Raw genomic sequence first — 25,866 nt, 5'->3', positions numbered from 1 at the left:
ACCACCGGAGGGCAGCGTCTTCACATTTGGTGCACTTGCACTGACGGACGTAAACCCCGTTCCCTCCGAGGTGCCTAGAGAGTGCGAAGATTAGAACCATCATGGGGGTGATGTGGGCCCGTGTGAAGACGGAGAGGGATCCACCACCAGCATATTAATATCCCTTCTTCTACCAGCCTGAACAATGATTTCTGTCTGCCAGTGCATTGGAGAGGTCAGGGTGCTGAAATTCAAAGGGAAGACCCCATTTCCATGAAGCTGGGGAGGAGGGGCGTTCTGAGGGCTGCTCCCTCTGCCCCTGCACCTCAAAGACTAGGACAGTGAGGAGAGAAACAGGGTCGAGGAGTGTCAGAAGGTGACAAAGAAATCCCATCACACTTGGGAAGATGGAAGGACCCAGGAAGGGAAGAGCAACTTGGAGGGACCGTGAGACCTGCCTTCCATTCAGGTGGTTCTGTAGGGTCCTGGGTGTCAAAACCAGGGTTGACAGGTGGATTCCACCAGGGGGCAGGGCTCAGCCTGATTTAAGGAAGTGCTCTGTGCAATGTCAGGAAGCACTGCCTTGGGAGGCATTCACTCCAAACGTATTTACCGTATTTACTGTGTTCTCCCTTCAGGCCGGGCGCTATCTTATTGCTGAGAAACAGCAGTGAATAAAACACACAAGATACACTTTGCCTGCCCTCACAGAGCTGACCTGCCTGTGTCTGAGCATCCGGGGAGATGCTGAGGCGTGGCGTGGGGGGCCTTTGGCCTGGATAGATCTTAACATCCTTTTAGGGGGTCCTGTAACTATCTCAGCTTTATGAAACCTAGTTTGTTTTCATATCTCTGATACACGCTTTCAGAATTTGCAAAGAACCTCACCATGACTACATAGGTTTCATGGTTTCCAATAGACACAAGCCTATGAATGAGGTCATGGACACAACAGAACTCTGATATACTATAAAAATTGCCTTTGGATTAGGAAGTCTCAGAAAAAATTCTTCACTTAAAAACAATCTCCTTTCGGTCTGTTTTTCAAGTTTCTTTTATTTAAGATGCATGGGAACAAGGTATTAAAATTGTCCACACGAGGAATTACTTCTAGAGAACAGCCAAGTCCCACAGACATTACATATTCCGTCCTTGACATGAACATGTAGAATCTCAACTAAATCAGACCCACTGTTACTGTACTCCAACTGCTTGACAGGTTGATGCCATCTCGGAGAAGCCACGCTAATTTAAATTCCTCTAATGGCTGGGTATTTACATCCCCAAGCCCATCTCCCCCCACAGCTATCTTTATTCTCTTGCACCTATCTCTGGCTTGCACTTTCCTTTGCATAGTAAACATTCTCAGGATAGACCCAGTTTTCCATTTTCATATATTTTTCCTCTCAGTGGTTTGCTGTTGTGATCTGTGTCACCCTGGAAGAAAAAAGAGAGAGAGGGTGAGAAGACCCTTGTGGGCCAGAGCTGGGAATTCTGACATCTTTGACCCCTTCTTGCTAAAAAGACAGCGCCCTCAGGTTCCTGGGCTGCTGCTGCACAGGTTTCCTTCCTTGTAATGGACACCACTGGGTCATACCTGGCTCATTCTTTGCTAGGTTGTGCGGATTTAGGGACACCTTCTTTGGGCCTGGCATGCCCAGGTAGGCCTGAACTCTAGTCGGGCCATTGAGAAGGCCAGAGTGCGATGCCCTGGGATGCAATGCTCACCATACACTTGTCTGCAGTGTCTCATGAGGGGCCAAGAGGCTTCTTTTGCCAACTTGATGTGTCTTCCCAAGAAAGAAAAGCTACTACTTATCACATCCCACAACTGGATTTTAAAAATAAGGAAGATTTCCTCATGGAGATTATGGAATACTTGCTCCCAACAGGACCCTTCACACCCACCCCCCACACCTGTCCCACCAGCTTTGTCTCCCACCCTGTCCAGCACTCTGACCTCATCCTGAGCCCCTCTTCTCCAGTCATGCTGTACCCTTGTGCGCATCCCACCTCTGCACTTTTGCATGTGTTGGGCCTTCTATCTGGAATTCCCTTCTTTCCCTCTCTACCTGGTGAGGGATCCATTTTATTTATTCTTTTTAATTTCAATTCTATTATTTTTACTTTTAATTTTTGTTTATTTTAATTACTATCTGAGATGAATACTTTTATGAAATACACTGACCATGCACTTGGATGTCATGGCAGCATCCAATTGCTCCCGAAATTTCTAAACGCTTCCTCTCAAGTTTCTGCAGTGGGGACCACCCACTGAGTGGCACTGCTCTAGACTCTCATACGGGTCATGTCCTCCATGGAGCTGCTCCCTAGCCACCTCAGGTCGAACCAGTCATTCCTCCCCTGGAATCCCCTCCTGTGAGAAGCAAATACTGCAGAACAGTCGCTCACAGCTTTGTGGTGATTGCTGTGTGCGTCTGCCTCTCCACTGGACTCTGAGCTCCACGAGGGAGGATGTTGTTTCTTCTTCATCTCTGTATCCCAGAGTACAGGCCTAGTCCATATTCAGAGCTTGGTCAGTATTTGTGATCGAAGGTAATGCCACTTTGGAAAACTAAATTCCTGTGGGATTTTGGCTTAGTAGTAACCCATGTACTAGTTTGCTTGCAATATCTCATGGCCACAATGGCATATCTGTGACTGATAAAGGGAAAATGGGGTAAAAGAGTGAGGATGGACCAGGACACAGAGAGCAGACCCCAGGGGCTCTGCCTCTGGGCACTGTTGGCAGGACTGTAACCCACTGACACGAAGACAGAGTAGTTGGACCAGGGCCGGCAGACCCCAGGAATAAACAGTCACCACGCTGGGGCAGGGGATCTGCTTTACAAGGTGCCTAATCCTGGAGTCCAAGACTTAGCAGGCAGAAGGAGCTGAAACGCCTCCTGAGTCTGGGTGGTGCAAGAGGCCTCAGGAGTAACCCCCACCAAGGGGGGAGCTCAAAAGAAGGGACCCCTTTGAGGGTTTTGCCCTGAAGGGAGGGGGTTACATGTTAATTGTAGGACTCATCCAGAGGCAAGCCTCTGGTTTCCTTAACTTCCTGAGCTAACCATTATTTAAGAATTAGAGAATTAAAAAGAAGATTCTGTGTCCTATTTTTTGCTCCCTCCCTAAGCAAATGGTGAGAAAAGGCTCAGCTTGAATTCAGAGGTCAATGGGGTTATCACTTCTGGCTAAAACCCAAACTGGACCCAGTCCTGAGAGATAGAGAGCAGTGAGTGGGGGACCTTACCCTCACCAAGGGCTGACTCAACTGGATGCTTGAACACGAGGCCAGAAAAAAATTCCCAGAATCCATGGAGGTTGAACATCAGCACGTGGCACTGAGACTCCAAACCCCTGCCCCTCCCAACCTAAACCAAGTCCTTGATCATGAGTTGTCCCGGTTCATCCTAATCAGACGGTAACCTTATCAATCTCCACAGTAATTAAAATAAAGGACAGCCTGCCTTTCCATAGCACAGGGCTTGCGTGACCATGGGCGTCACTGAACTTCCCTGAGCTCATTTTCCTCACCTGACAAACGCAGATATGTATACCTACCTCACGGGATAAATTAGAGTGAAAAACATTTACCACATGTCTGGCTCTTATGAAAGTAGAAGAAACCTGCATTCCCTGGCTCCTGTTTCTGTAAGGGGAGATTTCTGCTACAGCACTGGTTCTCAAACTTGCCCATATGTCTGAATCACCTGGAGGGCTGGTTAAACCTCAAATGCAGGGCCCACCCCCAGAGCTTCTGCTTCAGTAGGTCTGGCGTGGAGCCCAAGAATTCGCATTTCTAACAACTTCCCAGGTGATGCTGAGGTGGCTGCTGGTCCAAAGGACCACATTTTGGGAACCACTGCTCTAGAATAATGTTCTTTGCTTCTCACCTTTCCCTTGCTCCTCTCATGGGAAGAGGAGTGGTTTATCCTGCGCTTGGAAGAAGGAACCAGGAAGGCGGGGATGAACCCCATCTGGTATCCTTTTGGGTCTACCTGCAGGGTCGATGAGCTCTGGTCATTCCTGCCCTTGGAGTAGGGGCTGCTCCCCAGGGAGCAGGGCTGTGGTTGTTCAGTTCTGCAGGTACTTTTAATTCTGGGGTGAAGTACAAGGATGCTCATGGTGGACACCCATGAATTCTCAATCTAGAATTGCATCATAATAAAACTAGCATTGTGACTTTCTATGTATTTGTCTCCTGTATTTCTTCTCAATTGGTTCTGGATTAAGGAAAATAATAAAAGACTATTAAAAAAATTCCCCTAAAATCCCACCGGCGCTCAGTGCTCAAGAAATGGTAGCTGTGATGATGATGATTTCCTTGATGTTAGAAACCTAACTTCAGCCAGCATTGATGAAGTCCTCAGGGATGATACTGTGGGGGATGTGAAAGATGAGTGCACACCACCTGTAAGCTTGCAAATGTCCCTGCGGTTCTCCAGTGACAACAAGCATGTACTGAGCACCTGTCTGCCAGGCCTGGTGTGAAGGGGCATTAGACGTGGAACCTGCCTCCCAAGAGATTCCGCTCAGATTGGGGCAGCGTCACGACCACCAGCACCTGTGACACAAGTGGACGGCATCACACCTGAGAGTGCTGAGGGAGTGTTGCGGCTGAAGGGACGGGGGAGGCTTTGGGATCCCCGTTGCATAAGGTCGGGGCATGGCAGACAGGAAGCAGAGAAGTTGGAAAGAGCCAAGCAAGAGCAGGGAAGGTGAACTTGGAGCGTGGAGTCCACACCTAGCGGCTGTGAGCTGGCACACGTAGCACCTCACTCCTCAGAAGGGGTTTGGGAGGTGCCTGTCTTGGACACCTGGATGATCTCCACAGAGGTGAGCCCTTTGCTGGCCACGCGGTGTCTGGTGCGCAGCTTGTTCAGGGCGGTCTCCGCCATGCCGGCCCGCTCCTCGGCGTCATCCAGCTCATGTACCGTCTTCCTATAGCGAGCCAAGGTCTGGTTGGCCTGCTCCTCCTGTGACAAAGGCACAGTGGAAAATGGGGCATAAACCTGGCTTGTTCTGGCTAAACGTGCATTGTTTTCAGTTCTACATGGACATCTTAAGAGTCCAGTCGTTCTGTAAGGCTTATTAGGAAACACAGCAGTCCTGGGTCGGGGCATCCTCCAGGTCACCACGGACACCCACCTTCAACGCTTTTAGCTGATTGTTTTTGGCTTTGACGTCCATATTTCTAAATAAAATGTGCTCTGTTGTGGCTTCTGTAATGTGTGGTTTTAGGCATTAGCTATTGGTACCCCACCATGGAAGATGTGGATTTGGTGCTTTCTTGAGCCCCCGTCACACGTTTCCCACCCCCTCATCTTCCCAAGAGAGTCATAGTGTTGTTTTGGTTAGAACTGTATTTCCTGTAAGCCGGGCCTTTATTGAGCCTCTTGGGAACAGTGTTAGGTGCGTGGGTGGATGATGGAGTCAATGTGGTGGTCCCAGAACTGGCAGCAAAGGACAGCAGAGTCAAATACCTACATCCTGGTTGGGGGACGTTGGTGGCGGCAGGTGGGCGTGCGGTCTAGGGTTGAGACTTGAAGCTGCCATTTGCTAACCATGTGACTTTGACTGAAATAACATAAGTACCCTACTCTGGGCTGTTTCCTCACCTGTGAAATAGATTAAGAGTATCAGCCTTCCTGCCTTGTGTCAAGGGGATCAAATAAGGGAAGGTCCTGGTGTTTAACCTTCTGACCAGGAAGGAGAGGCCCCAAGGGGCAGTGGAAGCAGGACGGAGGCATCCCTGGCTTTAGATCCCACCGAAGTAGGTGTTTTCGTTAACATGGGTGTTCTCAGGGGATATTTTCATTTTTTACACATTCTTATCTCCGGTGTGTCATGTCTAGTCCACCCCCCATGTGATAGCGAGGATGAAGTGCTGTGGACAGGAAGCCATCTTTTGGCCAAGACTTGAGTCCTCTCCTGTGGTTCATTCTAACCAAGGCTGGAAACCTGGGCTGGGAATGGGGGAGAATTGGGGCCACACGGCGGGCACCCACCGCCTCCTCAATCTGCCGCTTGTAGACCTTCAGCTTGTTCTGCAGCTTCTCCACCAGCTCCTGCATGCGCTGGTTGGTCTTGTGGTCCTCCTCCGTCTGGAAGACCAGCTCTTTGAGGCGCCGCTCATTCTTCCGCAGCGTCTTGACCGTTTCCACGTGCTGTTTCTGCTCCCCGTCCAGCTCTGTCTCCAGTTCTTTGATCTGGGGGAGGAGGAGAGGAATGCAGCTGGGGAAACGCAGGTTTTTGAACTTCAGAGCTCAGTGGCCTTGGGCAGGGGTGTCGCAGTGTCCACTTCCTGCCCAGAGGTGAGCCCTGCCCAGGAGGGTTGGGTGGGCTCAGCCTTTCACCAGCAGGTGGTCAGATGCCTTGAGCCTCAAGTTTCCTCCTCTGGAAAATGGGGGAGGCAGGGGTGGGACAAGGTGACTGACCCCCTGGGCCCTTCCAGCTCTGACATTCCTTGAGGTGAAGACGGAGGCTCGTTTTAAGTAAGTAATAAGAGAGGAATAATGTTGGAAACAGAGACTGGGAACAGAGACAGAGGAAGAATATGGGGAACCACTCTGCTTGGGGGCTAAGGACACTCTGGGGGAAAGGTGACAGGGAGAGGAGGAGGAGAGGAGACCTTTGTAGAAATAGATTAGAGGCCCAGCTCCTCATCAGATGCTTGGCACTTTTGCGGGGAAAAGACCCCCTTCCGATCTCCTTTTTCCCTCTCTGTTTCAGTGCCGCCCTCACCCTGGCTTCCAGCTTCATGATTGTGCGTTTCCCTCCCTTGAGAGCCAGCTGCTCAGCCTCCTCCATCTTGGCCTGCAAGTCCTTGATGGTGACCTCGTAGTTCTTCTTGATTTTCTCCAGGTGCATGCAGTGGTCCTGCTCTTGCCGGAGTTCCTCGGCCATGCGGGCAGCCTGGGGGGGGGGGGGGCGGGTGGAAGCACTGGAGCTGGAGCTGGGCTCCCATCCAGCCTCCTGGTGCCTTTGAGAGATGCGGGACCTTGTCTCCCAGCCTCTGGGACACCAAGCGGTGGACAAGAGGACCCTGGCTGACATGCTGCTGGGGTGTGGTGGAGGGGGTGCCCCACGCTCCCACATCCCTCCGAGCGACGGGAGGAGGCAGGCGCCTGTGCTCAGACCCAGGCCGCCCAATCCCATGGACCCGCCAGCCGGCGCTCTCCAGCCAGACTCTGCTGTCTCCTCCATGAGGGGCACAGCACAGAGAGCGGGAAAAACACAGGTCTGAGTAGAAAGCCCAAGGTCTGCACCCAGCCCCAGTCATTTAACCCACTTGTTCTTGTGTAAAATATTCGTGGAGGGCTTACAGCGTGCCGGGTACCAGTCTGTGATCTCAGGACACAGCACCAAATAAGACCAACAATGTTCCTGAGCTCCTGGCATTTCAGTCAAGCCTAAGGAGCTTGACGTTAAAATCTGTATTTCCTCATCTTTAAAGTGGGGCACATAGCATCCACCACTGAGCACCCAAAGGGATACTAGGGTGAAAACACTTGGAGGCCTCCCTTGCCGACCTCCAGCCCTGAAACCCTGGGCACGGCACCCATCTTCCTTTCACTAACCCTCCCCTTAAAGCTGGTTCAAGGCTCCTCTACTTGCCAAAATACCCACCCAGATGAGCCTACTTCAATGGCTCCTTTGGTCTGTGTCCCCAGGCCTCATGCTCTAATCTCTTGGCTTTTCAGAAAACAAAGGAGGCGGCCTTCCCTGCCTAGGGTGGCCTGGTCCCCGGCAGGGGGCCTGGCTGGGGTGGGGGTAGGGTGCCCAGGCCCCTCCTGGCTGCAGCAGGCAGTGCACGCACTTACATCCGTCATGGCTTTCTTGGCCCTCTCGTCGACCGAGCGGAACTCGCTGATGAGCTCCTCATGCTCGTTGGAGATGCGCTGGACATCAGACTCCAGCTTACGCTTGACCACGAGGAGGCTTTGGTTCTGGAGGAGGAAACGAAGACATTGCCATGAGCCCGGAGTCTGCACAGCCCTTCCTGTGTCCAGGAAAAGCCACCCTCTCCCAGACCCCCAACAAGAAATGGCCCTGGGCCCCCTGCTTGGGGTGAAGGTCTCTATCCTGCATTCTTCTCTTGAGTTTTAGATTAGAATTTGCATCACACGGAGCCTGGGAAGAACATCATTTAGGCCTGGGGTGGGTGGTAGCTCTAGAACAATCCTGAACGTGGAGCTGGGAAGACCAGGTTCAAGCCCTAGTGCTTCTGCCTATGTGTCTAATTTTTACCCCTGGGATTGGTCTTTCTTTTATCTCTAAAGTGGGGTTGTAATCCCTATATGTCCCATGTACATTATTTTCTTTCGGTGAATTCGCATGAGATGGTGAGTAAGGATGAAGCCGTGTTGGTAAAGGACTGCATTGTGAGCGGCAGGAAGCACCTGCGTCACTGCTGGGGTCCCTGGTGTTGACCATGGGTGAGCCACTCAACTCTCGGCCACAGTTTTTCATTTGTACCACGAATGTCGGACTTTGGAATATTCTAGATCCCTTCCAGTTCTGAAGTTCTATCTTCAGTACACTGGGCGGGGTGGGAGGATGGGGGTGGTAACGGTTGTCCTTAAAATTGGCTAAATCATCAGAATTTCATGAGTTTCCAGCAGTTAAATTCCCGGGGGTCCCACCACAGACTCACTGGATCAGAATCTCCAGGGGAGAGTCTGGGAGTCTGTCTTGAAAAGCTCTGCACTGAAAAATGGTGAAGATGGTACCTTTTATGTTATGGGTTTTGTTTGTTTGTTTGTTTTCTAACCACAACAGAAAGAAAGCTCTGCAGGTGCATTCTGAGGATCTGCTGAGTGGGCCCTTGAGGGGAGCCCGTGAGGTTTGGGCACCGCCCTGGCCTCTCCCCAGCGCCCCGAGTGGGAGTCCACATGGCCGGGAGCTGCCCCCACCTGGACGTTGAGCTCGTTGCGCCGCTCGGTGACCTCCACCGCCTCCTGCTCCAGCAGCTTGCGGGAGCGCTCGCTGCCCTCCAGGGCCAAGCGCAGCTCGTCCAGCTCTGTCTGCAGCAGGCTCAGGCGCCGCTCCTGCAGGTTGTGCTGTTCCCGCAGCTCCCCATGCTGCCGGGCGTCCTCGTCCATCTGGATCTGCAGGTCCTGGGGGACAAGAGACCCCGGCCTGAGCCCTTCTCCCACGGCCAGGAGTTGCCCAGGCCTGAGGGTGCTATGACCTTCCTGGACCAGGCTCAGCAGGGGGCTGGGGTGAAGGTGGGGAGGTGGAGGCCACAGGGGAAGAGAGTGCAAAGTGCAGCCCTGCCCTGGGGAGTTCAGGGTCTGGTTGATGCAGGGCCCAGGTGTCAGGAGGATCTGTCCAGTCTGGTCAGCATGAGGTCAAGGATTTCCTGATGACGAGGACCTGGTGTTTCCAGCAGGATCTTCTCAACGAGGCCTTCCTCAGTGACCTTTGACAATTACACCCTGCCCTGGCTCATTCCCGTCTCCCTTCTCCTGTCTTGTTCTTTCTCCATAGCACTTCTGACCATTTTTAATACTACAGTTTTATTTATTTGTTGCTTATTATTTGTCTGCAGGGAAGTTTGTTTGTTTTATCCATTCTTGTACCCCTAGCACCTAATACAGTGCCTGGTCAGGGCAGGGCTCCAGTAAACACATGTTGAATGCATGGGTCCAGCTATGCATGTGCTACAGACCAGGCTGATGACATCAAGTGATAAAGCAGGCCTTCAACTCTATTTAAGGTGAGTGGTCGGTATATGGGTGTTTGTTATGTTCTTTATTTTTCTATGTCTGTAATCATTTCTAATAAGTCAAAAATGATTTTAAAAAGCAAGACAGGCCCAGCTTCCTGATTCCCTCCTTCCCTCTTTCCAGTGGTCTAGGATACGGATCTTGGTAGTTGGGGTCTCTCATTTATACAGTCCCCAAGTCTCCTGCTCCCTAGACTGCCAGCCACCCCACGTTCTCGCTCTCGTGTCTTTATCCTGGCTGGACAGGCATGTCGTTAGCTCCCAGTGAGCCTGCAGGCTCAGGGCTGGCTGGCTTTGTGATTAGTTCTTCCTGCTCCCAGATTGCTACCTTGATTTGCTGTTGCAGCCTTTTCAGCGTCTTCACAAGTTCGCTGTTGTTCTTGTTGGCGTGGTCCAGCTGGATTTCCATCTCATTCAGGTCTGTCTCCATCTTCTTCTTGAGCCGAAGTGCCTCTGCCCGGCCCTTGGCCTCCGCCTCCAGGCTGGCCTGCAAGGATTCGATGGCCCTCTGGTGGTTCTTCCTGCAAGTCCAAGCAGAGAAGGCCTTGGTGTACTGGGCCCACTGTTCAGGATGTGCTAAACCTCTCTAGATAAGAAGTCTCAGCAATAATGTGGATGCAGCCACCATGCTGTGAGATTAAACTGTATCTCCTCTTAAAGTCTTTAAGTGGGGGAGCATCATGCTTTGGGAAAAGGAATGGAAGGTCAATGTTTACCATGTGTCTTTGTGATCTCAATTCATTTAATATGCAAAACAGCCCGGCAAGGAAACTGAGGCTCCAACATGATGAAAAACACGCCAAAAGATCACCCTTTAGTCCACAATGGAGTCAGAATTCAAGGTCAGATGCTAAGGTCTCTGTTTGTTTTCATTATAAAATGTGAGCTTTGGCTATACAGGTCAGAATCTCTCTTTTCAAAGCAACAGTTAAGTGACCAAAGAAAAAAATAGATAAATTGGACTTCGTCAAAATTTAAGACTTTTGTGTTTCAAAGGATGTTATCAATAAAGTGAAAAGACAACCCACACAATGGGAGAAAATATTTGCAAATCATATATCTGATAACGGTCTAGTATCCAGAATAAATAAAGAACTCTTAAAATCAACAATAAAAAGATAAACAACCCAGTTTTGGGGAAAGAACTTGAATGGACATTTCTCCAAACCAGATATATAGCTGGTCAGTAAGCACATAAAAGATGCTCAGCATCATTAGCCATCATGAAAATGCAATTCACGTCCACCAGGATGGCTATAAGCAAATGGCTACTCTTAAGTACTTCATATAAATGGAATCATACAGTATTTGTCTTCTTGTGACTGGCTTACTTCACTTAGCATAATGTCCTCAAGGTTCATTCATGTTATAGCATGTCAGAATCTCCTTCCTTTTTAAGGCTGAATAATATTCCACTGTATGGATGGACCACATTTTGTGTATCTATTCATTCATCACTGGGCATTTTGGTTGCTTCTCCATTTTTGCTATTATGAATAATGCTGCAGTGAAGTTGGGTGTACAAATATCTCTTTGAGACCCTGATTTTAATTCTTCTGGGTATATACTCAGAAGTGGAATTGCTGGATCGTATGGTAATTCTATTTAAAAAAATTTGAGGAATCTCCATACTGTTTTCCACAGCAGCTGTACCATTATTTTACATTCCCACCAACAGTGTACAAGGGTTCCAATTTCTCCACATCCTTGCCAACACTTGTTATTTTCTGTTTTTTGGATAGTAGCTATCCTAATGGAAGAGAGGTGGTATCTCGTAGTTTTGATTTGTATTTCCCTAATGACTAATGATACTGAGCATCTTTCCATGTACTTGTTGGCCATTTGTATATCTTCTTTGGAGAAATGTCTATTTGAGTCCTTTACCCATTTTTTTTTATTTTATTGAAGTATAGTTGATTTACAGTGTTGTGTTAATTTCTGCTGTACAGCAAAGTGATTCAGTAATACATAACTATTCTTTTTCATGTTCTTTTCCATTATGGTTTATTACAGGATATTGGCTATAGTTCCGTGTGCTATATAGTAGGACCTTGTTGTTTATCCATTCTATATGTTTGTATCTGCTAATATCAAAACTCCCAATCCATCTCTCCCCCACCTCCCCTCCCCCTTGGCAACCACAAATCTGTTCTCTATGTCTCTGAGTCTATTTCTGTTTTGTAAATAAGTTCATTTGTATATTTCAGATTCCGCATGTAAGTGATATCATGTGGTATTTGTCTTTCTCCTTCTGATTTACTTCACTACCCCTTTTTTTTTTTTTTTTTTACATGTTACGCGGGCCTCTCACTGTTGTGGCCTCTCCCGTTGCGGAGCACAGGCTCCGGACGCGCAGGCTCAGCGGCCATGGCTCACGGGCCCAGCCGCTCTGCAGCATGTGGGATCTTCCTGGACCAGGGCACGAACCTGCATCCCCTGCATCAGCAGGCAGACTCTCAACCACTGCACCACCAGGGAAGCCCCACTACTCATTTTTGAATTGGGTTATTATCTCATGGGGTTTTGTGATGAATCACTTAAAGTACTATATTTCTAAGTGCAAACCAGAGAGTGCCACATTAGTATGAGGTACCATCATTATTCCCATTTCACAGATGAGGAAACAGGTTCAGAGAGGCTCACCTAAATTGCCCAAGCTCACACATGACTGGTATGTGGCAGAGACCCAGGTTTCTGGACTCTGCTCCATCATGCTACCTAGACCAGTCTCCTGTCCCATCAGCCTCATACCTCGTAGCTTCAAATTCCTCTTCTTTCTCGTGGATTCTCCGGTCGATATCAGCTTTCACCTGAGCCAGTTCCAGCTGAATTCGAATCACCTTGCTCTCTTCAACCTGCCAGGAATATAAACATCAGTCTTCCTGGCCCAGCAGGTGTGTGGTCCCTGGCCAAGGTCCAGCCCCCAATGTGATGACCACATGGTTACCTCCAGGGAAGACTCAGCTTCCTCCAGGGCCACGTGGAGTTCTTCCTTCTCAATCTCCAATTTTTTCTTCATTTTCTGCAGCTCATGTATACTCCGTCCTCCCTCACCCAGCTGATCAATCAGTTCCTTTATCTCCTCTGAGAAAGGAATATTCTTGTTAACAAGAAGCATGAGGACTGCCGGCTTCCCGGGGTAATGGCATGTGACACAATTATTCCTCTATCTTTTCTCACCTGCACCGGGAGCTGATAGCGGGTGGTAGGCAAGGGACCCTCAGCAGCACCTGATCATAACCACCCCCTCCTCTTTTCCTTCCTCTCCTAGTCCAGTCAACCTGTACCTGGTTCAGCTCTTCCTCCCCAATCTTTAATTGTGTTTACTTTATGCCCAAGTCCTTCAGTACTTACACTTCTGAAATTAAGAAAGCAGAGGCCTCAAACAGTTAACTCACAAGATTATCTCCTGTAAGCAGAGAGCTCCTCTGGGAGTGACTCATAGGACCTTGGGCAGCTTTGGGGACAATCAAGGACCATCTTTTTCTACCCTCCATTGCAGTGATGCTACATCAACCCCCCCGGGACTCAAATACAACACTGGGGAGGAAGCAGGGTGGGGCAACCCAGATTGAGGAAACCCTGCATTGAGTGAGTTTTCATTTCTGCCGCTCAGCAGAACAGGGACCCCAAAACAGTTCTTCAAAAATGGAAAAAAAGTGACATCTCTTGAACACTGAGTTTGTGTTTAGGAAAACCACAAAAACAAATAATACACATTTCATGTGGCAAGATTAGATAACCAGCACTTTTCAAGCAATATCCAACAGAATGAAATTCCAGCCTGAGACTCCTATGTGTAAGAAACACATATGCATACACATATTATTTACATATGGTAGATGGAAGGGCTCAGTATCTGAAATCTCCTGAGCCCTTATTTGACCAGCTACTCTACCGAGCAAAGACTTAAGACATTTTTATCTTATTTCATTACCGCAACAGCCTTACACGGAAGGCAGTATTATTTCCCCATTTTACAGATGAGGCGCAGAAGAACTAGGTAACTCACCTGCCTGAAGTTATACTGCTGAATGCCCACGTGCTTGGACCAAGTGCTTGCCAGCCAGTCAGCAAACACTGATTGTGCACCTACTATGTGCTGGGTGCTCAGACCCATGACGGGAGGGGGGCAGTCCGGCTGTGTCCTTGTCCCTGCAGGCCTGTCCATCTGCCCCCAGACTCACCCTGCAGGGTCTTGTTCTCCTTCTTCACCGACTCCAGGTGCTCCAGGCACTCCTCGTAGACGGTCTTGATCTTGAAGCTCTCAGTCATGTACATGCGGCCCTCCTTCTGGGAGGCGTCCACCTCCACCTGCAGCTCCTCGCACTTCTGCTGCCACTCAGCCAGCATCTTGTCAAAGACCCGCTGCTTCTTGTCCAGCGCGGCGGCCGCGGCGTTGGCCTGGGGTGAGGGGGGGATGGTGTCAGGGGTCTGCCTTTCCTGTGCCTTTCCCCTCCTTCTGCCCTCTCCCTTCCTTTCCTCTACCTCTCCAGTAACTCTGGTGACCCCAGACTTCTTCGAATGGGGATAGAATTCAACATTTGTGGCACAAGCACAGAACAGGGAGTCCAGAAATAATTACGTTTCAGTTCCAAAACATCTACTACTAGACGTGTGACCTTGGGCAGCCCACCTTATCTTCCCAGGTGAGGGTTTTCTCAGGTGTGAAAGGAGGGATCTGGGCCACAACAGCCTTCCCAGATTCATCATGTTCACCTAACTCCCCATAACGTATTTCTCTATAACATACTAATATACATCATTGCCCAACTCAGAGATGGGTGGGTATTATTTTTCTTGTGCATCAAAGCTCATTATTCTTAGACATTATTTTCACAGCCCTTCCATCTTTTTCATAACTCCCCGCAACTGTGTATTTGCTGCGGCACAATATTAGACGTTGTAAATTTCTGCTTAATTTCTTCTTTTTTTTTTCTGCTTAACTTCTTAATCTGGAGGGAGCAAAAACCTTCTTGGGGTTATAGGACTTTTTTCCCCCAAAGCCTCTCACATGGCTATGACCTTATCTGGACCAAGACTGGGTTGGTGTGTGCCAGTGGAAATCTTATTTAATTCTGCTAAAGACTGGTGAATCAGTCTGAACTAGGGATGCAAATGGGAATATTTAGCCACACAAAGTGTGTGGGACATGGTTTGCAGAAGAGGAAGGGGAACAGGGGCAATAGGTTCCTGGACTTCCCGGGACTGAGTTTTATCCTTGTCACGGACCTATTTAAATAGTGGCTGGTTGAGTTAAGATCTCAGAATCATGAGCATGTTGACACATGTTCAAGCAGTGAACAGTGGGCCTGACTGCAAACCCTGTTCTCCACCCTCTTGGGCCACCTGTTCCTTCTTGCTAACCCAACACATGACAGTCTCATCCAGCTTCCTGTGGGCTGTTGGACCCGGCAAATGGTCATCCTTGGAGCATTTGGCCCTCTGACCTTCTCCAAGTCAATGGTGAGGTCCTCAACTTCTGCCTGGAGTCTCTGTTTGTTTTTCTCGAGGGAGGCGGCTCGGGCCTGGGCGGCTTCAGCCGTCTCTTCTGCCTCCTGGAGCCTGGCGGCCAGTTTTCTCCTGGGGATGAGAGCAAGAGAGGCCATCAAGGAAACATAGGCACCCACGGGCAGGGGAGCCCAGCATGGCGCTGAGCTCTGGTGTCACAATGGAAAAGATGCAGATAAAAAGGGGGGTATTTGGAACAGAGCAACCAGTGTCCAGTCATCCATTTCACAAATATTCATTGTTTCTACTCAGTGCCAAGTCCTATTCTAGTCATTAGGAAAGCAGCAGTGAATAAAACAGACTAAGATCCCTGCCCTCAAAACTTCTGTTCTAGAGGGGGGACAGAAAACACAACAAAATGACATAAGCACTATGGGAAAATAAAGCAGGGAGGGGACACATGTGCAAAGGCCAGGACCCTGTGGGTGTCTGGGGAAGAGGTTCCAGGCAGAGAGAGGGGAGGGTTTGAAATTGAGGTTTAGCTTGGAGTGAGAGCCTGGGGTGGGACCAGGCAGCCCCCGTAGCTCTCAATAGAAAATATTAGAAAAGGGCTGGAGGGCAGGAGGTGGAGCTGCAGGAAGGCAGGTGTAGGCTCAGCGAAAAAAGAGTGCCAGATAAAGATTGATGTCAGCTGGAAGGCACTGCGCTTACTGCCGTCACCACAAATTTCCAGTGGATGGAAGGCACCAGCAGCAGGCTGGGGTTCCCTCCCCGCCTGGCACTGGGGGCTCACACGCAGGCCTTCCCTGGGTGCCCTGGCCCACGGGCACCCATGCCAGCCTCTTCTTGTGCAAGAGGGCAGCTCTGAGCCACGTTCACGTGTCCACTCTTGTTTCCTCAGACCCGTCAAGCAGAGCGTTTGTGTCTCTAGTTTGTGAAGGAAGAAAGCTCAAAGGACTTGAGGGCATTCGCCACAGAGTTGGGGATCTGGCCGAGGGGGGCCCTCTGCCGCGGAGCGTGGCCCGTGTCCTCCCAGCATCACCGAGGGGCCTCACCCCAGTCCCACCAGGCCCGTGGAAGCTTCTGAGCACTTCAGAGGCAGAGAAGCCCTGCCTGGAGGCAGATCCCGCCCCCCCCCCCCATCCTGACTTCCCTGCAGGGAGCCTGAGCATTTCTGGGCAGAAGATGTAGGTAAGAGAGCCCTTGAAGAGGGAAGCTGAAGGCAGTAGGGCATGCAGTGCGTGACCTGGTGAGGGCACGAAGTGGGCTCCCTGTCCTGACACTCGTCTCCCCTTTAAGAGGAGCCCCTGAACTGCCCTCTCCTGGGTGTGGCCCTGGCGTCAGCTGTGGCTGTGGTGCTCAGACCCCCACCTCGCACCCACCCGCCAACCCGCTGGCCTCCCCGGCCCTCCTGGCGCAGGGTGACGCTCACTTGGTCTCCTCCAGCTCCTCCGTCCTCTGGATGGCGTCCGTCTCGTACTTGGTCCTCCAGGTGGTCACCTCAGTGTTGAGTTTGGACACAAGGCGCTGCAGCTCCGACTTGGCTCCCTGCTCCTCCTCCAGCTGCTCCTTCAGCAGGTCCAGGTCGTGCTTGGTGTTGGCGAGACTCACCACGGCCGTGCTGCGGGACTGCAGTGACCAGACCAGCCTGTCAGGGCCCCCCAGTCTCTGTGGCACCCAGGGCTGTCACTTAGAGATACATGACATTGGATCAACAGTACAGCAAGTAAAGGCGGGGCGGGGTGGAAGACACAGGAGTCTATAACCCAAAACACCAGGGTTTAACTGTCTTTGATTTCTTCCAATTACTATCCACAAGGATACGTAATTCCGTTAATTTCATTTAGTTGCACATATAGCGTACTCTGGTTTTGTTAACTCTTTTACTTGCTGTGGAATCAAATATTTTTCATGTTCCTTCTACATCTTCATAACATATGACTTTCTTCAAGGAGGTAGCTCTGTCACCCCCTACCTCAGCCCCAAACCAACCTTGGACTCTTCATCCAGCTGCCTCTTGTAATCGTCCACCTGTGATGTCAGGGACGTCTTTATCCTCAGGATCTGATTAAGCCGGCTCTGGGATTCTTCATATTCCCGGCTCAGTTCACTGTTTTCAGCTGGACGAGAAGGGAACGGGAGAAGCGTTGGGTGGAGAACTAGCTCCCCTGCCAGATCGTAAGCCTTGCTCCCAAAGTGCCCATCAATATAGTGGCTTGGCCAGCTGAGCTGGAATGGGGAGCAGGGCGACCACCACATCAGCTGCCCAAATCAAGTGGACCCAGGAGGCGAGCAAGTGCCCAAGGGTCGCCACCATCCAGGTGATTTGCATGGGATAAGCGGCTTCAGATAACGAAGCCCCTGGCAGGAGATACAGCAAAGAAGTTTGGAGAAAACAGTCGGGCTGAGAGTGTTTACTTTGAAAAAATGCACTTGTCACGGTCCCAGAACCTACACTCCTGTCATTTGTGGGCTGCTTTCCGGAGCCAAGGCCAGGAGAAGGTGCATGAGCCAGAGAACCAGCAGGGGTTCCCAGTTCTGCCCTGTATCTTCGGTTTTGTGACCGTGGGCAAGTCACTTCACCTCACTGAGTTTCACTCTTCTTAGCCATCAAATGGGGATATTGATTTTAAAAACTATTCAGAATGTGGAAAATAAGGCCAAAGGAGGTTCTCTGGTGTCAAACAAGAGTGTTGTCTAACTGGTGTGCCTCAGGAGTGTTAACTTCTCGAAGGAAATGCACCTTTGCTTGACTTAACTGTTGACCCCTCTTTAGAGCCCAGACTCTGCGAAGTCAGATGTTAACTTGCATATTGATGAGTTGCAAATTATTTTTGACCTAGAGAATTTCTTCTGGTAGAAAAAACCCCAAATCAAACCTAGAGGTTGCAGTATTGCCGCATAGGACATGAACCAGTTTTGCATCTAACTCAGCAGAGTTACTGAAACATTCCTTTCCCAACTGGCTATGTAAATCTCGGCCCCCTCAGGTGCTTTTCAAAGGCAGTTTTCCCATTTTTCTGGTTCCCTCATTAGTGACACGTGTTCGCTTTACGTTAGTAGGCAGGTCATGTTTGAAAATGTTTGAAAATTGTGTTTTGTCGGTATTACTGCTCCTCCCACTGATCTCGCGGGGTGATTGAGAGAACTGATAGGAAAATGTTTTGGATAGTGTTCCCTGTTTTACACTGTAAAGATGTTACTTGGAGCACTCAGTGGGTGGAAGAAAATCTTCTCGTCTCATCACAGGGGATGTGGATGTTCCAAGGTCAAGGAAGCTCTGGGAGGGCACCCAGGTACTCTTTCAGTTTCCTTGAGGATCCCCACTCCTTTCCATGTGCTGTCCCTTAGGAAGCTGTGGGGAGGGGAGAGCTCACCTTGGAGGCGGGTCCTGATGGCGTTGATTTCCGCCTGGTTCCGCTCCAGCTCAGCCACCTTGGCATTGGCCTCTGATAAGTTATCTTCCAGCTTTCGAACATGGGCCTCGGCGTTCACCTGCTCAGGGAGAACGAACCCAGTGGGGAAGCGGGGAGGGCCAGGCCAGGCCCTCCCCGCTTCCCAGCTGCGCTGCCCTAGTGCAGCCTCCCAGGCCACCTACCTCATCCTTCTAGAGCATCCCTGTCTCAGAAACCTCCAGCGGCTCACCATTTTCTATCAACGTAAGCCCAGAGCCTTTGGGTTGGCACACAGCCCCTCACTTCCGGGCCCCTGCTGACCTCACCCGTTAGGAAAATGCCGGGAGCCAGTTAATTTAAGGAAAAATACCAGCATTAGAGCAGGCGTCTGCAGATAAAACAGGAACTACGAAGGTGCCTCGTGAGTGTCTGAAGTTTGGAGACATTAGTTGGCTGGGACCTGGACCCCCAAAGCATCATCCCTGCTCACCTTTGGAGCACCATCCGCCACTTCCCTTGTGTCACAAGAAGACTCTTCCTGTGGCAGGGGCTGGATAAATTCATGTTGAGTGGCTTAATTTTACTTTAATTGTACTTAATTTTCTTTCTTGCCACACATCACTTTTTCATTGTGGCAATGATTGTTTCTCCTACTAAGTCTCCAACTCCTGGAGGATATAGTCATACTAATGTCATGATGATCCTAACAGCTCACATTTATTGAGCTTTTCTTACGTGCCAGGAACTGTCGTAGCCCTAACAACAGCACTATGAGGTGGGGATTATCATTATTCCCCATTTGACAGGTGGGGAAACCGAGGCGCGGTTAGGTTGTGCACCTTGGCCGAGGTTATACACACAGTCAGTGGGGTCTGTGACGGGTCCATCTTGGTTCTCTTCACAGCATCTAGAATGGGCCTCGGGCCTGTTGGGGGAATCGGGGGATATTATTCGTGAAGGCTCTGCGGGGTGTCCCCCCTCACCTTGGACTTCTGTATGGTCTCCACGCTGGCGTTGAGGTCGTCGATCTCGGCCTTCATGACCTGCTTGTCCTTCTCCAGCTTGGACTTGACCCTCTGCAGGTTCTCTATGTGCTCGGTCAGCTCGGCCATGGAGTCTGTGTGCTTCTTGCGCAGTGTGGAGGCCGCTGCCTCGCTCTGCAGGGCCGCTTCCTCCAGCTCCCGCCGCAGCTTCAGCAGCTCAGCCTCCCGCTTGCGGTTCTGCTCGATCTGGGGCGGAGCAGGAGCAGGGCTCATGGGCTGGCCGGTGCTGGCCTCCCTGAGGCATTCAGTCCCAATCCCACCTGCATCCACTGAACCGAGGAGCCCCAGAAGAAAGTGGACTGAACCAGCCCCCTCTTGCCTATTCTTTATCATTGATTGGTTTCTCCTCAAGGGAGCCCCAGGAATTCAGCAAGAACTAACTGGTCCTTATCCCCCTGCTCATCGTCCAGCATTTGTTTCTCCATGCAGGCAGGCAGGCAGGAATTGTGGTTCCTGGACACCCCGAGGATGGTACCTGAGCAGACGTGGCTCCCCCAGCCTCTTCCAGCCTGTCACTGAGGTCTTCAAGGTCTCGGGACAGGTCACTGCGTTGTTTCTCCACCTGGGGGGAGATGGGATGACACTGACCTTGGCCGTCCAAGAGCTCCTGTTTCTCTGGTAAGGATTGTGATGACCGCGTGGCGTCTGTGAGGCCAGGGGCCTGCGCCTGGGGAGCTCTGAACTCTGCCCGTCACCACCCCCACACTCAGCAGAGGATGCTGTCCTCTTCCCTGCACTGGGGAGGCCTTAGTGCCCATCCTGCCCCCCAGCCCAGCTGGGCTGAAGCTGGAGTTAGGTGTGTTACGATCCATCTCCCTACAGGATCCCTGCCCTCAAGCCTCCCTCCACTCCTGGCTCTTCCTTTCACACCTTTGTACCTGTGCACATAAGTGCTATTTGATTCCCTTTGCCTAGAAACTCCTCCCTGCCTCAGCCTGTTGAATGCAATCTTCCAGTCCCCAGGCTAACATTGCCCACTCCTTGGACCGCACAACAAAGAGCATCTGTGCCTCTTACGTCGTCATTAATGGGCACGTGTAGCACAGTGCCTGGCACACAGTAGGTGCTCAGGAAACAATGAGGCCTTTCCAACCAGAACCCCATCCTCCTCTCTACTGGTTTCCCAACAGGAGTTTCTGCTCGTTGTTGGATTGTGGCTTCACTGGGTCCTTTGCCTCAGGAAAGGAGGCAGGAAGCGTAGACGCATCTCACTTACCTTGGCTCTCATTGCTCTCTCAGCCTCCAGCTCTTCCTCCAGCTCCTCGATTCGGGCCTAGCAGGCAAATAAGCAGACAGAGCAGGGAATTTATGTCTCCTGGGTGAAGTTAGAGACCCACCCACTGGCCTTTTAGAATGAAAATGATGGAAGGCAGCTAAGTGTATGCGGGACGCTGTCAAAAGCAGAGGGAAGCGGGGCACAAGAGAGTGTGTGCAATGGTCCTGAGGCAGGAGGGAGGCTGGGGTGTATGAGACCCCGCAAGGGGTCAGAGGGGCTGGACGGAGTGGTGGGGGAACGGTGGGTGACAAGCCAGAGAGGGAGCAGGGGCTATTGTGGAAGGCCCTGTGGCCACTGTGGGGACTTGGAATCTATCCCAGCAGGAGGTGGACATGAGTCAGTCTCCGAGGACTCTGTGGCAGCAGCAGATCAGCTGATGTGAGCAAAGGCGCAGGCCAGTGCATTTCAAAAGAGGATCTGGGTCTCCTCCATCCCGCACAGACAGACCTGGTGTTCCTTTAGTTTCCGCTGCAGCGTGGAATTCAGAGACTGCTCGTCCTCATATTTAGAGTTGACAGAATTGATTTCCATATCTCTCCTGCAAGAGAAAGTTTGACCTCCTGAGGAAAAGCTCTGAGGCCAGACCAGCAAGCTGGCACGGGAATGGAGCTGGGGCTGCCGGTGGAGACCTTGACCCTGCTGAGACCCACTCAGCCCTGACCCCTGGCCTTCTCACCCTACAGATGAGTTGCCCTACAGAGCCCCAGGATCTGCTCCACTGGTTTTTCACTCACTCATTCATTCACTTGTGCATTTATTAATTTGCCTTCAATGTATTGAGTCCCTCCTGGTGCCAGACATTGTTTGGAGTTCCAGGGACACATCAGTGAACAAAACGGACAGAAGTCACTGCTCTGGTGCAGCTTACAGTCTAGGGGCTCCAGAATCACACAGATGCTTGGCCTTTTTAGGGAAAACGTTCCTCCAAAAACTTTCTGCAAAAGGCTGTCTCCTCCTGATGTGAGTTCCATGTGTCAAGAGCCACGTGTGAGAGCTAAGATGCCAGAGACCAAGCAGATGGGGAGGATGGGCAGGGTCACCTGCACCTTCTGGGGGTGCTTCCCAAGAAATGTGCTGAGATGCAGATTTAGCTGCACACGCCCTCTTGGCAGCCTGTGGTGCTTTAGAATTGCCCTATCAAAATGTACTTCAAAGATGCATTGTCCAGAGGACTTCCCTGGTGGCACAGTGGATGAGACTCTGTGCTTCCAATGCAGGGGTCCCGGATTTGATCCCTGGTAGGGGAACTAGATCCCACATGCATGCTGCAACTAAGAGTTGGCATACCACAACTAAGGAGACCATGTGCCACAACTAAGGACCCCACCTGTCACAACTAAGACCTGGTGCAACCGTATAAATAAATAAATAAATATTTTTTAAAAAGATGCATTGTCCAAATTCTGCCCCCTTAAAGCTTTCCTTACCTGCCTCCTTATCTCCAGCCCTTCAGCCTCTTACTTGGTTTCGGTTTATGCTTGGACTATTGCAGTAGTTGTCTTCCTGCTTTCTCCACCCCACATGTCCTCCATGTTATTACCAGGGTGGTATTGCTAACATACCCCCTCAACTCCTTGTGATCTTTGAGAGCCCCATTTGCAGGTTTCTGCAAAGACTCCCTGACCTCTGGGGTGGGTGCATTGCTTAGTACCTGTGTCCTTTCCAGCGCCTAACAGGCCCTGTGTGAGGCTGGGAGCTCCCTGAGAACAGGGAAGCACCTGCTCCTCCCTCCCTAATCCTCCAAGCTGAGCACAGTGCCTGGTACAGAGCAGGTTCAGGGGACATGCACTGATACACATGAAGCCCTCAGCAGAGTGCCTGGCGCCGGGTGCCATCCAGGAAGTGCTAGATATTGCTAACACTGCTACGGGCAAAATGAAAGACTGCGTACTTTTTCACCACCTCCTCGAGATCTAGCTTGGACCGCTCCATCTCATTGAGATTGTCAATGGTCATCTTCAAGTCACTCTCAGCTTTCCGGCGAGCTTTTTCCACTTCCGCCCGGATTTTCTTTTCCTGTTCCCAGTTATCCTCCAGCTGCGAAGACAAAAAATGCAAAAGAAATTAGGGTGTGTGTGTGGAGGTGGGGGGTGTTGTCTGAGGCCAGAATGCAATAAAGAACCCATACTGGGCCTGGTTCCTTAGCTGTGGCATCAGAAAGGGCCTCACTTCCCAGTTCCCCAAAATGTATCTGAGGCCCCTGTGCCCTGGGACAGACCTGACCATCGAGCTATAGAATCAGACCCAATGATGGGGCATTACCTCGTGGATCTGGGTGCTAAGCTTGCTGTTGTTCTTGGTCAGGTGGTTCACCTTGTCCTCCTCGGCTTGCAGGTCATCAAGCGTTTTCTGGAAGGAAAGATACACATGTGTGTCCTGTGAGGCAGGCAGGAGCAGCTGAACAGATCTGGTTCTCTGCCATCACTTCCGAGCTGAGTTGATGATGTCAGTGATCAGTTACAGAGCACCTGCTCCTGGGTGGTGGGTGAGGCCACGGCACACTGATCACCCGTCAGCCACAGGTGGGCCCCTAGGGGTCTGTTGGGGGCTCTGGTTCTCCATGGGGCATATAGGAAATCTGGGGGGGGGTGCTTTTGGTTGTCACAATGATTGGGGGCCTCACTGGTACTTTGTGGGTGCTTCCAGGGACGCTGGACATCTGGCCTTGCTCTGGATAATGGGTGCCGTGAAGAATAATTCTGCATTTCACACACTTGCTGTCCCATTCAGCCATTTATGTAAGTAAACAACTATTTATACTTTTCTGAACCTAGAACCCAGTACCTCTTCACACATAACTCAACATTTTTTTCATTTAGCATACACTACAGTTTTAAAGAATGATCTACCATGAAAACTAAGAGAAGATTTACTTCTTGTTGTTAAAATCTCCCTGAGAATTATTCACTGTTTTGTAAAATTGCATCCCTGGTAGCAACCGCACTTGGCTACCTGAGTCACCAGCACCCCCTCGGGGCCTGTCTATAGCCGTCAAAGACGGGCTTGGGCAGGCAGCCCTCCTAGATCTGCCTGAGCTTTTACACTTTGACAGCCCCATTAATTATTATAAATTACTTTCATTCATTTCTCCTTTTATATGGAAGGGCACTCTATTGATTTTTCTGAAGTTATATATTAGTTACATTATTATAATTTTCAATTCAGGATAGTAAGAGGGCGTTCCAAAATACAGTTGATCCTCATTATCCGTGAATTATCTATTTGCCAATTTACCTACTCGCTAAAATTTATTTGTAATCCCCAAATCAATACTCATGGTGCTTTCGTGGTCATTCGTGGACATGCGAAACGGGGCATGTTCCCAGCTGAGGTCGGATGAATGATGCTCTGCCTCCTTGGCTCGGCTCAGACTGCAAACACGTGTCCTTTTCCCAGTCTATGTAGTGCTACGTTTTCTACATGTCAGTGCTCTTTGTTGGTGATTTCACTGCTTACAATGGCACGAAGCACAGTTCTGCAGTGCTGTCTGGTGTTCCTGACGCAAGAAGGCTGTGATGTGCCTTGCAGAGAAAATCTGTGTGTTGGATGAGCTTCATTCAGGCCTGAGATACAGGGGCTGTTGACCGTGAGTTCAATGTCAAGGTATCAACAATATGTACTGGGGCTTCCCTGGTGGCGCAGTGGTTGAGAGTCTGCCTGCCGATGCAGGGGACACGGGTTCGTGTGCCGGTCTGGGAAGATCCCACATGCCGCAGAGCGGCTAGGCCCGTGAGCCATGGCTGCTGAGCCTGTGCGTCCAGAGCCTGTGCTCCGCAATGGGAGAGGCCACAGCAGTGAGAGGCCCGCGTACCGCAAAAAACAACAACAACAAAAAAAACATGTACTAAATAAGGTGTTTTTCAACAGAAGTACACATAAAACAAGATAATGTATTGATCACCATTATATATATGATGTATTCATGGGTTGACGAAAACGCTGTGACTAGAGGCTTGCAGGAACATAACCCTGTATTTCCCCGCGAGCAAAGGTTCAGTATTTGCTAATTCAGTGACTCTATAGAACATTGCTACCTTGAATAATGAGAACTGAGCATATTTGCTGTAACAGGGGGCTCTGGGTTTGATATGATGGAGAGTCACAGTCTAAGGGGAGGTGTTTCCAGAGGCGACAGAGAAATGTGCTCCGGGGACATATTGTAGATTCATGATGTCAGCAAACACAGGGATGAGGGTCCACTGTCTAGTTCTAGGCTTCAATTTGCTCCTGGCACCCGTGTCTAGGCTAGGAGGTGCTCCACGCCATGGTCAGCACTGGTGGGTGGTCAGAGTTGGCTCCACACTCAGGAGCAACTGGAACAGTCGGGTGGGCTCACCACGACCTCAGGAACTCATGCCTGTTGTTGCCGCAACGAACCAGGTTTCCCTGGTGTTTTAGAGCTCACAGGGCACTTCCATATGCCCACTTCATCCTTATGACTCTGGGAGCATCCCTCCCAGTGTGCCTGGACCATTCTGACGCATGCCTGCTGTCCCCTTTCACTCTGAAACCTGTCCTAGTTTGGGTGATAAATGATATGTTCACCCCACTTAACAACAAACCTGGAAGGAAGGTAGCAAGTGACTGTGTCCACTTCACTGATGAGGGCATTGTGATTTAGGGAGATTCTGTGACTTCCCCAAGGGCCCCAGCTGAGGAGCGGCAAAGCCAGGATTCGAACAAGGGTCTCCTGTCTCCGAGCTCCATTTGCTCCACCAAGAGGAGAAGTGGCCGGTGCCTACCTGGTGCAGCTCCTCCAGGGCCCTCTTCTCCTTCTGGAGCTTGGCGATAGAGTCTTCTCGAAGCGAGAGGTCCCCAGTCATGGTGCGGACCTTGTGATCCAGGGCCTGGAGATGGGGTGGCAGGGGAGAGGCTGGACTTTAAGGCTGGGAACACCCTCAGGGGGAGAAGGGGAGGGGAGCACTTGCCCCAAGAGAGGGTTCTCAGCTTGGCTGTTCCCCAGAGCCACCTGGGAGCGTAAGAGATACC

At 50.6% G+C, this 25,866-nt stretch overlaps 1 protein-coding gene across 1 annotated transcript in view; it reads right to left on the bottom strand.

Moving 5' to 3' along the window:
• Nucleotides 1-1,030: 1,030 nt before the first annotated feature.
• The window catches only part of LOC132477082 (myosin-16), a 57,109-nt gene continuing 32,273 nt past the window's right edge, over nt 1,031-25,866 (bottom strand). Inside the window, exons 23-43 of the mRNA XM_060079379.1 lie at nt 25,620-25,724; nt 23,140-23,226; nt 22,769-22,914; nt 21,325-21,415; nt 20,818-20,874; nt 20,077-20,163; nt 19,542-19,787; nt 18,541-18,658; nt 17,156-17,283; nt 16,596-16,792; nt 15,163-15,295; nt 13,900-14,116; nt 12,660-12,796; nt 12,464-12,567; nt 10,041-10,233; nt 8,898-9,101; nt 7,806-7,931; nt 6,727-6,897; nt 5,991-6,191; nt 4,800-4,958; nt 1,031-1,416 (exon numbers count right to left, since the gene is read on the bottom strand). Of these exons, the coding sequence (XP_059935362.1) occupies nt 1,345-1,416; nt 4,800-4,958; nt 5,991-6,191; nt 6,727-6,897; nt 7,806-7,931; nt 8,898-9,101; nt 10,041-10,233; nt 12,464-12,567; nt 12,660-12,796; nt 13,900-14,116; nt 15,163-15,295; nt 16,596-16,792; nt 17,156-17,283; nt 18,541-18,658; nt 19,542-19,787; nt 20,077-20,163; nt 20,818-20,874; nt 21,325-21,415; nt 22,769-22,914; nt 23,140-23,226; nt 25,620-25,724 (2,979 nt within the window). The 3' untranslated portion in view covers nt 1,031-1,344. The remainder of the gene's footprint in view (nt 1,417-4,799; nt 4,959-5,990; nt 6,192-6,726; nt 6,898-7,805; nt 7,932-8,897; nt 9,102-10,040; nt 10,234-12,463; nt 12,568-12,659; nt 12,797-13,899; nt 14,117-15,162; nt 15,296-16,595; nt 16,793-17,155; nt 17,284-18,540; nt 18,659-19,541; nt 19,788-20,076; nt 20,164-20,817; nt 20,875-21,324; nt 21,416-22,768; nt 22,915-23,139; nt 23,227-25,619; nt 25,725-25,866) is intronic.

This window comes from Mesoplodon densirostris, chromosome 16 (genome assembly GCF_025265405.1).
Source record: "Mesoplodon densirostris isolate mMesDen1 chromosome 16, mMesDen1 primary haplotype, whole genome shotgun sequence".
Taxonomy (NCBI): Eukaryota; Metazoa; Chordata; class Mammalia; order Artiodactyla; family Ziphiidae; genus Mesoplodon; species Mesoplodon densirostris.
The sequence above is the reverse complement of the archived record's forward strand: the minus strand, read 5'-3'. Positions and strand labels throughout refer to the sequence as shown.